The sequence below is a fragment of the Arvicola amphibius genome, chromosome 9 (genome assembly GCF_903992535.2).
Source record: "Arvicola amphibius chromosome 9, mArvAmp1.2, whole genome shotgun sequence".
NCBI lineage: Eukaryota > Metazoa > Chordata > Mammalia > Rodentia > Cricetidae > Arvicola > Arvicola amphibius.
Genome location: NC_052055.2, coordinates 4,868,981 through 4,881,771, shown reverse-complemented (window position 1 = coordinate 4,881,771; position 12,791 = coordinate 4,868,981). Strand labels below are relative to the sequence as shown.

Sequence of the window (12,791 nt, the reverse complement as noted above, 5' to 3'; positions counted from 1 at the left end):
GCAGTGAATGTTTAATGCTCACTAAGATGCAATCTACTGTTCCACCTGGGTTGGAGAAATAATACCGAAGAAAGGAGTGGACACTCACATATTAGTCTGCTGAGGCTACTTCTCTTGGCCTGCACGGTATAAACACGTCATCAGGCTGCTACGGCTGCTAATGTGCAGTTTGTTGGTACAGTTTGATGCAACTCGGACTACACCTTGCCTAAGCCCAAGCACACTAACAGGCCTCTCAGACTCATGCTATGTTATCCTTTGCAGGAAGACGTATTTCAAAATGCGAGACTAAATATTCCTCTCCAAGCATCATGTCACTTGGCTGCCTGTTTTCTTATGTCAACATGAATATACGTCAACCAGGTTCTGGCTTCCAAAACTAATTATTTTGCAGAAACCTTAGGCCTTGGGGCTGTGTGCAGAAAGGCCACAGGGGCATCACGTGAGCCACCGTGTCTTCCTAGGTCACTTCCCTCCCATGAGCGGTATCTAGTCTGGGATTACAATTGTGCGTGACCTCACTGGAGGTCATGAGAATAAAAGGGGACCGGAGAGCTATGAGGAAAAGCCACACGTAGCTAGGTCCCAGAGGGCCGGCAGGTTGGATGAGATGGCCACAGACATTGTAATATTCTGGTTTGGAGGCCAGTGTCAGACGCCAGCCTGGAAGGCCTTTCCAGGGAGACGATGAGCCAGTGTGACCGTCCCAGACACCTCTCACAGACACTCTGCGGGCCCCGGTGGCATCGACGCGTGCCGCTGGGATCGATCTATCTCGAACTGAGCTTTTCTGTGTTTTCGGGTTTTCTGTTTCTGGGTTAGAGTTGGATGAGGGCCAGCTCCGCGGTGAAAACAGTAAGTTTTGTGAGAGCTGTTCTTACAAAGGAGGAAAGAAGGGGCCTGTTGAAGACCACCCCAGGAAATCCATTACTCCTGTGTGTCTGCGTCACTCACAGACCCATAAATTTCACCATGGCTACCATGGCTAACCAGGCTACAGAAGCTGCAAAGGGGAAAAAAGAAACCACATTTTGACAATTTCAGAACATATTTTGGAACTTTTCCATCCTTTTTTTTTTTTTTTTTTTTTTTTTTTGCATGTGATAAACAGGAAGCTGAGAAGGTCCTCACAGCACAGGTGGCTGTGTGTTGCCTGGTCAAGCCACCGCTACAGATATGCAGAGGAAGCCATGTTTAGCAAGCGACACTTCCTCAAGATTCTTTGACTGGGCTCCACAAAGAGTTCATCTGCTCCTACATCCAGGCACTACTAATCGATGCAGTTCATCTGCTCCTACATCCAGGCATTGCTAGTCGATGCAGTTCTTTGGGATTCTTTTACTTCTGTCCATCTGTCGGATATTCTCTGTAACGTTAATAGTGACTTCTTTTGCAGACATTCTCTTGGCATCCCTTTTAGCCTGTGAAAAAAGTAGAAAAGAGTGAATTCAGTTCCTGTCAAATATCCAGAGTTCATCCCATTTGTGTTAACTTCTTGAGATGACGCAGACAGGCAGGGGACTGACCTACAAAGACTCATACATGTAAGGCCCTCTTCAGAGGTTTTCAGTGCTCCATAAAAGCACACACATTGCACACATGAATGGGGGTAACATGCGATGCCTTGATACATGGTTATTCTCAGAGGTTTCTCTGTTGACTCAAGCGAGCACAGGATAAGATATGCCCATGAACACGGGTGAATGAATAAATTTCCTGGGATTAACAGGTAGTAAGAACATTTTCACAGTTGGTCTTGGTTAAGGTTTTTGAGATCTGGAGTCAGATTCGGTTCAAACACAGGCTATGGCCAGGCGGTGGTGGCGCACGCCTTTAATCCCGGCACTTGGGAGGTAGAGGCAGGCAGATCTCTGTGAGTTTGAGGCCAGCCTGGTCTACAAGAGCTAGTTCCAGGACAGGCTCCAAAAGCTACAGAGAAACCTTGTCTCAAACAAACAAACAAACAAACAAACAAACCCACAACCTATGTAATTCCATGGGGCAGACATTTCTAACTTCACCAGTTTGGGACTTCCTGATCTGTGAAGTGGGGGGAATATTATCCACCTCGTATGATTTTTGCAAGCATTAAATAAGGTAACACATGTATAACATCTGGAAGAGAGCCTGTTATTAAATACAGAAAAATCACAAAACAGAATTGTCTAGTTTTAGGTAAAGACAGACCTCTGATGAAAGTCCAGAATTAACCTTAGATACAAAAGCATTAACTAAACTGTAGGTTTTTTTCACATGTTCCCATCCCCCCACACTTCTCACAAAATGAAAGCAAGTTTAATTGGGAGCAAATCCTAGAAAATGGCAGTGAGTGCAAAATGACCCTACAAGTTGTATGTCACTGACTTCCATTCCAGGGAGGATCTCCTGGCCAGCAACAGCTAGGGGACAGGGAAACAGCCAGCACAGAGCCCCTAGGCAGGGGTGACCTCAGCTTCAGAGAGCCACCTCATCTAATACCCTTCTAGAGGCTGTTCAGTGTCGGAGGAAAGAGATACAAACACCAGATCATCACAGCCCAAGCCAGTCCAGCTCTGGCAAGCCATTCATCCCCAGAGCCCCCAACAACAGTCAGCGTCCCTCCGCCTGCTTCTGTTTCCAGCTCTCCCTTCCCCACCACATCCTATTGGCACTTCCTGGTGAATATCCCGAACGGTGACAGGTCGCATCTGCTTCCTGACACTGTCTCAGACCCTGCAGGATCGGCGTAACAACCTGAGAGTCTCCCCACACGGTTTTCCATACCACATGGGTCCTCGACACAAGCCATCCATGTCAGCTGAAGTACATCCCAGAAACGGCAGATTCTTGCAGCACCAGAACAAACACACCTTCCTATTGAGTTCTATTTGTAAATGATAGCTAAGGTTCTCGTAGGTAGCATGAAACACATGTGCTTGTGATACTGCTGATGTCTTCCTCTGGACCCTTTTCAGAAGATGCATACAGCTCCCAGTTGCTGAGTCCTGGATGCTAATGAATCATCACCTTTTTGGTTTGGTTTGGTTTTTACAAAACGTTATCCTCACCTGATTGGTACCAATACTCTAGAGGTGCCAGAGAGGTTACACCTTACTCCCGGGGATACAGAATTCTAGCCCTCTTGCTTCACAGGGTAACAAATACAGTGGCACCTATACTCAACAGCTCCTAACAGAATCAAAGCGAGATTTGATTGTACTACATCTGCTCAACAGAACTCACGTGCTTGCTGGACCTGAAACTCTAACCTGACCTGCTTCTTGTATGCATCAACCAGTTTCGTGAGGAACAATTATAATCTTGGGCTCTGCTTCTAGGGAGCCAGACTTAAAATAATTGTTTTGGTAACTCCAGTGTTTAAGACAGCTTCGGTTCTTTCATCTTTAATCTTACCTACCAATTTTAAAAGACCAAATTTCATTATCTCTATTGTAATATCCCCAGTGCCTAGCACAGTACTGAGACAGAGCAAGCACCCAAGTTTAACTTTGGCTGGCTGGCTGGCTGGCTGGCTGGATGCATGGATGCATGGATGGTGGATGATTTGATAAGTGGATGGGTGGGTGGATAGATGGATGGGTGGGTGGATGGATAGATAGAAGGATGGTGGATGGGTGAGTGGGTGGGGTGGTGGATGAATGGATGGATGGTGGATGGGTGGTGGCTGGGTAGATGGATGGGTAGGTGGGTAGATGAATGGGTAGGTAGATGGATGGTGGTTGGATGGGTGGCTAGAGGGATGGTAGACGGATGAATGGGTGGGTAGATGGATGGAAGGGTAGATATATGGATGGTGGATGGATGGGTGGGTGGGTATATGACGGATGGGTGAGCATACTGCCCCATTGATGCACCCTTGCTTTAACAGCCAGTATTGGATACAACTTAGAGTTCTGCCTTATGTTTGTCTTTCAAGCCTGAACTAAGACCATAACTAGCAAAGATTTTTATGGGCTTATTTTTTTTCCCAGAAGCATAGAACTCGGTCGGTCTCTTGAACTTTAAATTAGATGTCTGGTTATCATCTATCATCTATCTATCTATCTATCTATCTATCTATCTATCTATCTATCTATCTATCATTTATGTACCTATCAATCATCTATCTATATTTATTATCTATCTGTCTACCTATTATGTTCTATTATCTACCTACCTACCTAAATACCTATCATCTATCTATCCACCTATCTATCTATCTATCTATCTATCTATCTATCTGTCTATGTCTGTCTATCCATCATTATCTATATATGTATCTATCCATTCTCAAAGCATTCTTCTTAAGAAGTTGCTCCATCCTCCACCTCACGTTGAACTTCTCCTTGAACACACCTGCCAACCACACATGGCCTTGTGTAGGAAACAAAACAATGAGAGTGTCCCAAAGAAAGGCCCGGTGATGGCGAGGTATCATCTGTCTGACTTTCACAGGTCATTGTTACATAGAAGCTTTAAAAGTCACCAGGGAATACGAGACAGAGGCTGTATTTGAAATGAGCCAGACTGACAGAAACATTTCTCTCTGATTGGTGGGAGGCAAGAGAGCCTTGTTGAGAATAATTCACAAAGGTTGATTATGAATTATTCACAGAAAGTGAAAGCCCTGTTCTATTGCAGTCATTTATTTGTGTGTGTGTGTGTGTGTGTGTGTGTGTGTGTGTGTGTGTGTGTGTGCATGTGTGCACGCATGTGAGCCTACTGGTAGGGCCCAGAGGTCATTGGTTTCCATCTTAGTGCTTTTTAAAGACAGTTTCTTTCTCCGAAAGCGAGGGCTCACTATTTCAGCAGTTTGGCTAGCAAGCCCCGAGAGTTCACTTGTCTCTGTTTGTCCCTTGCCCCAAGCCCTGAAGTTACAAGTGCAGGCTGCCACACCAAACTTTTATGTGGGTGCTGGGGATCTGATCCTGGGTCCTCACATTTGCACAGCAAGTATCTTAGCCACTAAGCTATCCCCTGGCCCCTGTTCCAGTCTATTTTTAAGTTTTAATACTCTGAGCAAAAATTAAGGATTAGGATGATTCATAATTTCTAAGTTGGAATAAAGAGCTGAAGACTACAAAATGGTTTTTCTCAGAGCAGCTATGGAGTCCATATGACTGAATTCTCAATATAGTGAGGAAGCTTCTTAAATATGTATAGCATCAGTCTGTAGAAGAACGGACACACAGAACACATGCCACAGTCTGTAAAATGCACACACAGAACACATGCCACGGTCTGTAAAATGCACACACAGAACACATGCCACGGTCTATAGAATGTGCACACAGAACACAGACCGCAGTCTATAGAATGGACACACAGAACACACGCCACAATCTGTAGAATGTACACACAGAACACATGCCTCAGTCTGTAGAATGCACATGCAGAACACACGCCACAGTCTGTAGAATGTGCACAAAGAACATAGACCACAGTCTATAGAATGAACACACAGAACACACACCATCAGTCTATAGAATGTGCACACAGAACACAGGCCACTGTCTGTAGAATGTGCACACAGAACACACACCATCAGTCCATAGAATGTGCACACAGAACACAGGCCACTGTCTGTAGAATGTGCACACAGAACACACACCATCAGTCTATAGAATGTGCACACAGAACACAGGCCACTGTCTGTAGAATGTGCACAAAGAACACAGGCCACTGTCTGTAGAATGTGCACACAGAACACAGAACACAGACCTCCCCACCTGGGCCTTAGCACAGGCCTTGCCACCACCTGGGGTCACACGATCCATGCATTAACTTGCATCTCAGTAATTCACCCGAGGAACAAGGACACGATGTCTGCTTTCCAGACATTTAAGAACCTTAAATGTGTTGCTTACAATAAGCAGATCAACTTCCAGTTTGCCCGTGAATGACTCATTTTAAAATTAAAAGGCTTGTGGTCTGGAAAACTCCTCAGGCCCTAGCAGCCCAGTCACTCCAGTGGTAGCCATTGTCATTAATGTCTCTTGAAAAAGTATGGTGAAGACACCAACTGTTACCTTATCTGCTCTGCGGAAACCCAGGACCATTGCAGCAGCTACTAAGTGGCAAAAGTCATCCTGAAAGAGACTGGCCGGTGGATAATGGACATGCTGGGGTTTGGTGCCAATAAGGCATGGAGCAAGTTCCCAGCTATAGAGAAACCCATTCTCAAATAATTACTGAATTAAACTTAGCAAGCCAGTTGGAATTGACCACTCTCTCTCACACACACACTTCTGACTTACACTATTTTTTGATTCGTTCGTTTGTTCATTTGTGTGTGGTTAAGGGTGGGAACCCATGATACAGTGCATGTGTGGACACTTGAGGAAGTTGGGACTCTCCTTCCGCCATGTGGGCCCTGGACATGGAAAGTCAGATGAGGCTGGAGAGCAAGTGCCTTTACCCTCTGAAACCACCTCACCAGCCCAGAAAAGGACATTTCTTGCAATATTTTAAAGAATATTTGGAGGCTGAGACATCAGCCCGGGGAAAGTGCCAAACCTTTCATTCCCCTGAGGACATCAGGTTGGTAACTACTGCAGTCTAGTTACAACTTGGAAGCTTTAGATTCTGCCTTGAATGTGAAATGTCTCCCATCAGCTCCAAGGTTTGGTCCCCTGCTGTTGGTGCTGTTTTGGAATGTTCTTGAACTTTTAGGAGGAGCCGTCTCCTGAGAGGAGGTGTCTTACTGGGGGGAGGACTTGAGATTTTAGAGCTCAGCCCTAGTTCTGTTCCCCAACTCCAGACCGTGGACAGGGTATGACCAGTCACCTGGGGCTTCCACCATGGTGATCGTCTCCCTCAAACTGTGAGCTAACACAGTCTCTTCAAACTCCGAGCCCAAATTAGCCCTTCCTTCTCTCACTTGCTTTTGTCAGATATTTTGCAGCAGCCATGAGAAAAGTGATTGTTACAAATTCTAAGCCTAAGTGAGAGGAAATGAGGAAACTATAATGTCAGGTATTTTCCATTTTCTCTTCTTTGATAAGGCTACAGATATATACAGAACAGTTAAACCCCTTTGTCTCTTAGGATCACTTTGTAGGAATAGATTTACTCCCTCTGATGTGGTTTCAGCCAGCCAAGCCTTTCCCACCTCTCTTTTAACAAGGAAAAATAAGTGTCTGTGTTGTAATTACTGGTTTAAAAAAAAACCTCACACTTCTGTTTGATAGGAGAGAAACCTACTTGGCACCTTCTCCTTTTACATCTACCTGTTAATGCAGCCTGTCCTTCACTTCTAATATCCTCGCTTTGTGAGCTCAGTGACTCTCACTAATGGGCCACCTCCTGTTTCTCACCCATCCTGACAGCTTATTTTATTCTTGTCTCATTTTCATTTCTGTAGGTCTGGAACCCTGTGAGTCACAGCTTTGAGTCCCCTTGACACCGCCTCTTTAATTAAGAGTCATTTGCTGGCTGTCATTCTCTGGGGTAGCCAGATAGACTGCGGTGACTCTTGGCAGCCTCCAACCCAGATGGACTTGTCTCTCTTGGGGTTCAGAAGTCCCTAATCTGGCTCATCCCCTGTGGTGGGGAAGGACAGGTTGGAGGCTCCACCTGGACTCAAGATGGCAGCAAGATTTGCTCAGCTTCTTCTCGGTTCCACCCAAATGGAAATAGAGATGTTCTTGGCTTAGCTCGGACTAACACTGTGGGATCTAGCTCCGTGCCAATCCCATGGTGGGCCAGGCACGCGCAAATAGACTTTCAGAAAGCAAAGGAGAGGTACAGTGACACACGCCTTTAATCCTAGCACCTGGGAAGGTGCGGGCTGGAGGACCAGGAGTTCAAAGATATACTCAGCTGCTTACTGGAGTCTAGGCCATTTTAGGTTGCATAAGATTTTGTCTCCAAAACCAGAGTGAAGGGGGAAGGGGTACAGAAAGCAGGAGAGAGCTCCCAGGCACAGAACCTGTCGGTCCTGCCTAAAAGCCCTAGAACTTCCCCGCTGGCTTTCAGTTATGTAAATCATTGATTGCCCCTTCTATCTCCTTTGGAACAGTGTGCTTGCTCGCACATCAAGGTATCTGAAGGCATTAGGGCTAATGCGGTTTGCCGAGGACAGTGGCCTGTAGGTGATAATCCAAAAGAAAGATGGTGGCTCCAGGTGCCACATCCTGATGAACTCCGATCAAGCTCGCACTGACTCCTCCAACACTGTGATTTAGGTAATGAAGGAAAAGGCCTGGGCTTGGGAGGCCATAGCACAGCTTGCTGCGTCCTGCTGGATGGGCCTCTGTTTTCCCAGGTCAGGAAGGACACGTTAGCTTTCAGAAGTCATGGGACTTAAAAACAATGCCATATAGCCCAGCCAGTGGTCGTGCACCCCTTTAATCCCAGCACTTGGATGGCAGAGGCAGGTGGATCTCTGTGAGTTCAAGGCCAGCCTGGTCTACAGAGCGAGTTCCAGGACAGCTGGGGATGTTATACAAGGAACCCCCATCTCGAGAAAACCAAATCAAACCAAACAAACAAACAAATAAAAAGCAATGACATATATAGCGTCTGGCACATAGTAGGCCAGGTGTGTTAGTTCACTCCCTCCCCCCATCCTGGTCTTCTCAGAGGATTAAAGAGCAGGATCCTGCAGGCTGCACTGCGAGGCTTTAGATGTCTGTCAGATCTCAGCTAAAGGATGGCAGACACTAAGGAACCGCTAGTCCCCAAAGCCCATGGGTTTTAGAACATTAACCCGGGGTTAATCAGGGGATGCTCCAACTCCACGAGAGGCCAGCTGCTAGCCTTCCACAGCAGCAGCAGACCTCCTTTGACTTAACCTACTGGGCTTCGCCAAGGGTCACAAGGATGCCTTGCTTTTCCCCTATGAGCCTCAGGGGAGATGATCTCCAGGATGGTCACAGAGATGCCATGACACAGTGATGTCAGAGCAGAGCTGGTATCTCAGTCTCACTCAACCAGCATGTGGTTATGAGCACCTAGCAGGTGCATTAAACCTGAGGAGGACTGGAATGTCAAAGGGAGAATATAATGAATAAGGAGGGCTGTGGCCCGAGCACCTTCTAAATGAACTGGTTTTGCTGCAGGCCAAATGGCTACAGAAACTTCTCATAGGGCTATAATAGATCCCTTCTTTTTTCCCAGGCGTGGGCTGCTCAGAGCTCCCAAGTGCCCTAGGGACAGCCTTCCCTCTGGTCCCCCCCGCCCCCGGGGTTCCATCTGTTCCCTCTCTCCATGTAGCCTCCTGCTTCTGTTTTCCTAAGAGAGACTCTCCCCAAAGTCTTCCACAATGTGCCTCACTTTACCATAGTCTGAGAGAAACCCCAAGTTGACCCTTTTCTTTGAGCTCTGTGGGGCTTCACCCCTTCTTCCTATAGGAGGCCACACATCGCCAGGCATTGTTGGCCAGACTCTGGGGGTGGAAACTTCTGTAGCAAGTCCCTTAGCCGAGAATTAATCCAGACAATGGGTGATTCCATTAGTGTCTGGTCACTTTGCCAAGAACAATAAAGCTTTGGTGCTTTGGAGACATGAAAGTCTCGTGGGCAGCCAGCCACATGCCGAGTCTCCCTGCTGAGAGCTGCATTCAAGTGGCATTTCTACCTCTGACTAATATCTGACGGGTTTGGTTTTGTTTTGCTTAAATTTTTCCCTCTGTGTATTTATGTCCCTGTGAGGTCAGAAGAGGGCGTCAGATTCCCTGGGACTGGAGTTACACATGGTTGGAGGGGCGAGGGTGGGTGCGGGGAGTGGGCGTGCATGGGAGCAAGTGGGCATGCTCTGTAAACACCCTAACCAATCAAGAAGGCAGTTCTATTCAACATAACTGAGAAGCCAGAGTTGTTCAAACTTCGAGAGCCTGATCCCACGTAGTTTGTTTTGGACATGTTTAAGCACAGCACAATCGGGTGAGTTTCCTAGTGATATTAACTCAATCCTGAGTGCCCCATAAAACCTAGAACATGACTACACTGAAACTCTCTGTAAAGAGCATGTGACATCATGTGTAAACATGGGTTCTATAGATCGGCTGAGAAAACAAACTCAAGATAAGGGTCTAGGGGGGATCCAGGGTGGTCTTGGCCACGCAGACAGGGCAAAGGTTGCCGGGCCATCAACCGTGTCCACTCCCAACCTTCTGGTCAGGAAACAGATGATACATCTCTCCCTTTGAAGAGACAACCCTGCATGTTTTACATTACTGGTTCTCCTAGTGTTTATCTCTGGGCACAAGACCCTCTGTACCTCCCACAGTGGTGAAGCCACCATGTGAGTGCTGGGAACTGAATCTCAGTCCCCTGCAAGTATAACAAGTGTTCTTGACTGCTGAGCCACCTCTCCAGCCCCAGTGGAGAGTTCTGTGTGTGTGTGTGTGTGTGTGTGTGTGTGTGTGTGTGTGTATGTCTGTGTGTCTGTGTGTGTGTGTCTGTGTGTCTGTGTCTGTGTGTGTATGTCTGTGTGTCTGTGTGTTTGCATGTGCACGCATTTGCCTTAGAGTACTTGTGGAGATCAGAGAATAAGGTTCAGGGATCGGTTCTCTCTTTCTACCACACAGGTTCCTGGTATCAAACTCAGGCTTGGTAGGAAGCACCCTTACTTGCTGAGCTGGCCTTGAGTTTTGTCTGTTTGACTTTTAAGGGATGAGATGAGCTGTGAGCCCGAAGAAAATGGCATATCGAGGTGCAGAGGGTGTGCTTGGAGAGCCCGGAGTTCTTTGACTCCCTTACCTAACAGAGAGCAACAGAGGCGCCGCTTGTGTTGTTTGTGGAGCACAGGATGGGGAGCTGAGTGAAGGAGAACAAGCCAATGACCAATGACGTCTTAAATGTTGTGGGGTCAATATGGCCCCAAACAATCAAGGGAAGCAGGGCATACAAAGAGCTCCCTACTGAGGCAGTCAGCTCCAACTTGTAAAAGACCATTATTGGTGCAATTGTTCTTCCAGTTAACACCTATTGATTGCTGGCCAGAAAGCAAGGACCAGAAGGAACTGAAGAAAAAGATACAAGGTTTGTTTGTCCAAACATAAAGGACTGTTGCTCGCCATCATTGATACTGTTCATCAAGTCCCATCGCCCTTCAGAAGCGAATTTGAGCCCGTGGGGGGCATAGGTGCTAACAGAGAAGTCACTACCCGCAGTGGTGACTTCCCAGGTCTCTCCGAACACAGTCAAGTCTGCGACAATGTCATTTATCTTCTGATCTGACTCTCACGCTGATGGCAGCTGGCACTTGGAGGGAAAACAGTGCCTCTCTTTTTCCCACTCCTGGATTCTTGGCACTCAAACAGTGCCTGGCATCTGAACAGCACTCAAAGGGAACCTGAGAGTGCTCATAGGAACTAATGAGGACACTCTCGAGGCCTAGCAAGGTTCGTCTTTCATCCACACGTTTTTCTGGTAAATCTGAACCAGAAAACTGCAGGAGGTGTGTGCTTGAGGCTGCATGCTTCTTCAAAGGCGGCTGCTGGAGAAGACCCATCACCCAGGTGACGGTGCACAGGGGAAGTGCAGTAAAATTCCAACATCGTGGCAAGTTACATACCAGTAAACCCAATACAAGTTGAGAAACGTATGTAGCATTCCTAACATTCCAAACACTCCAGCTTAAAGACACAGCTCACTGCAGGCTCTCAGCTGGGACCCTGGTGATTTCCAGGCCAACTGGAAGCTGTTACCCTCTTCGCTGTTGCTGGCCAGCATCATGAAAGAAGGTTGTACTGCATGCTGCTCACTCAGGAAGAGATTCAAAGTTGAAATTAGAATTGTGATATTCAACATTGCATGTTGGTTTCTCGCCGCTGTGAAAACGTAGCTCAGGATAACTTTGAACTTTTGACCTTCCTAGCTGCATCTTCTGGGTACTCTGACTTCCCAGTGCTGGGGATTGAGCCCAAGGTTTCATACCGCTAGGGAAGACTCTGCCACCGGGGCTACAGTCCCACCCCAGGTGTTCTGATGCTTTGCTCCACCTTGTTCAGTGGAAAGGGATCATGCCCATCTCCATCACATATGTAGTACTATCCGTGCCATCCAATACACGGGAAAACAAGCACAGGGCTCAGGCCACTTGCCAGGTCAATCTGCCACCTCTGTACCAGAGCACATTCTGGCTGTAAGAGTGGAGTCCCAAGTATGGGGAGGAGGATAGGGAACACATGCCGGACCTTCACTAGAACTCTCACCAACCTGGTAAGCACGGAGCCCAGGCTGCCTTGGGATATATCAATGATATACCCTAGAGGTCAGCTCATGCACAGGCCAATGCCAGGCCCTGGGAGGATGCTGTCAACTACCTCCCCAGTTAGCAGCAGGGCTCCGATAGCATTAATGAGGTCCTTGTGTTGAGTGTCAAGCTATCCTACTTGGCCTCCTTGCCACTGTTACGCATATCTCAATTTACAAGAGCAGACCTGTCTTCTGTTCCTTGGGGTATTATTTCATTTCTGTTACATGTTTAAGGAACCTGAGGGTCTGAGAGATTGATTCCTGCAAGTCTACCCAGTCAGTGAGCTTCAGAGATGAGTTTGCAACCAGTTTGCTGATCAAAGCCTCTAAAGCAACCGATGAGAGCAAGAATTCCATCACTGGGTGGGAAGCTGTGCCCTCAGGGGAAGGTGGAGCCCTACGTTCTGAAGCAGACAGTAAGTGGGGGACTTCAGGGACCATGAGAAAATGGGAGGGGGAGCTGGGTAGGAGGAAGAAGAGAGGGCACAGAGCCCAGTCTCCTCAGAACTTTTGTCCTAGGCTGCGACCCCTCCATGGAGGAGCCAGGCACAGCAGGAGGAGGGCATCCAACCAAGAGCTCCAGGGAGAAAAGGATCAGAGATGACAGCC

At 47.3% G+C, this 12,791-nt stretch overlaps 1 protein-coding gene across 1 annotated transcript in view; it reads right to left on the bottom strand.

Moving 5' to 3' along the window:
* Positions 1–1,310: 1,310 nt before the first annotated feature.
* The window catches only part of Baalc (BAALC binder of MAP3K1 and KLF4), a 50,052-nt gene continuing 38,571 nt past the window's right edge, over positions 1,311–12,791 (bottom strand). Inside the window, exon 3 of the mRNA XM_038344278.1 lies at positions 1,311–1,421. Within this exon, the coding sequence (XP_038200206.1) occupies positions 1,311–1,421 (111 nt within the window). The remainder of the gene's footprint in view (positions 1,422–12,791) is intronic.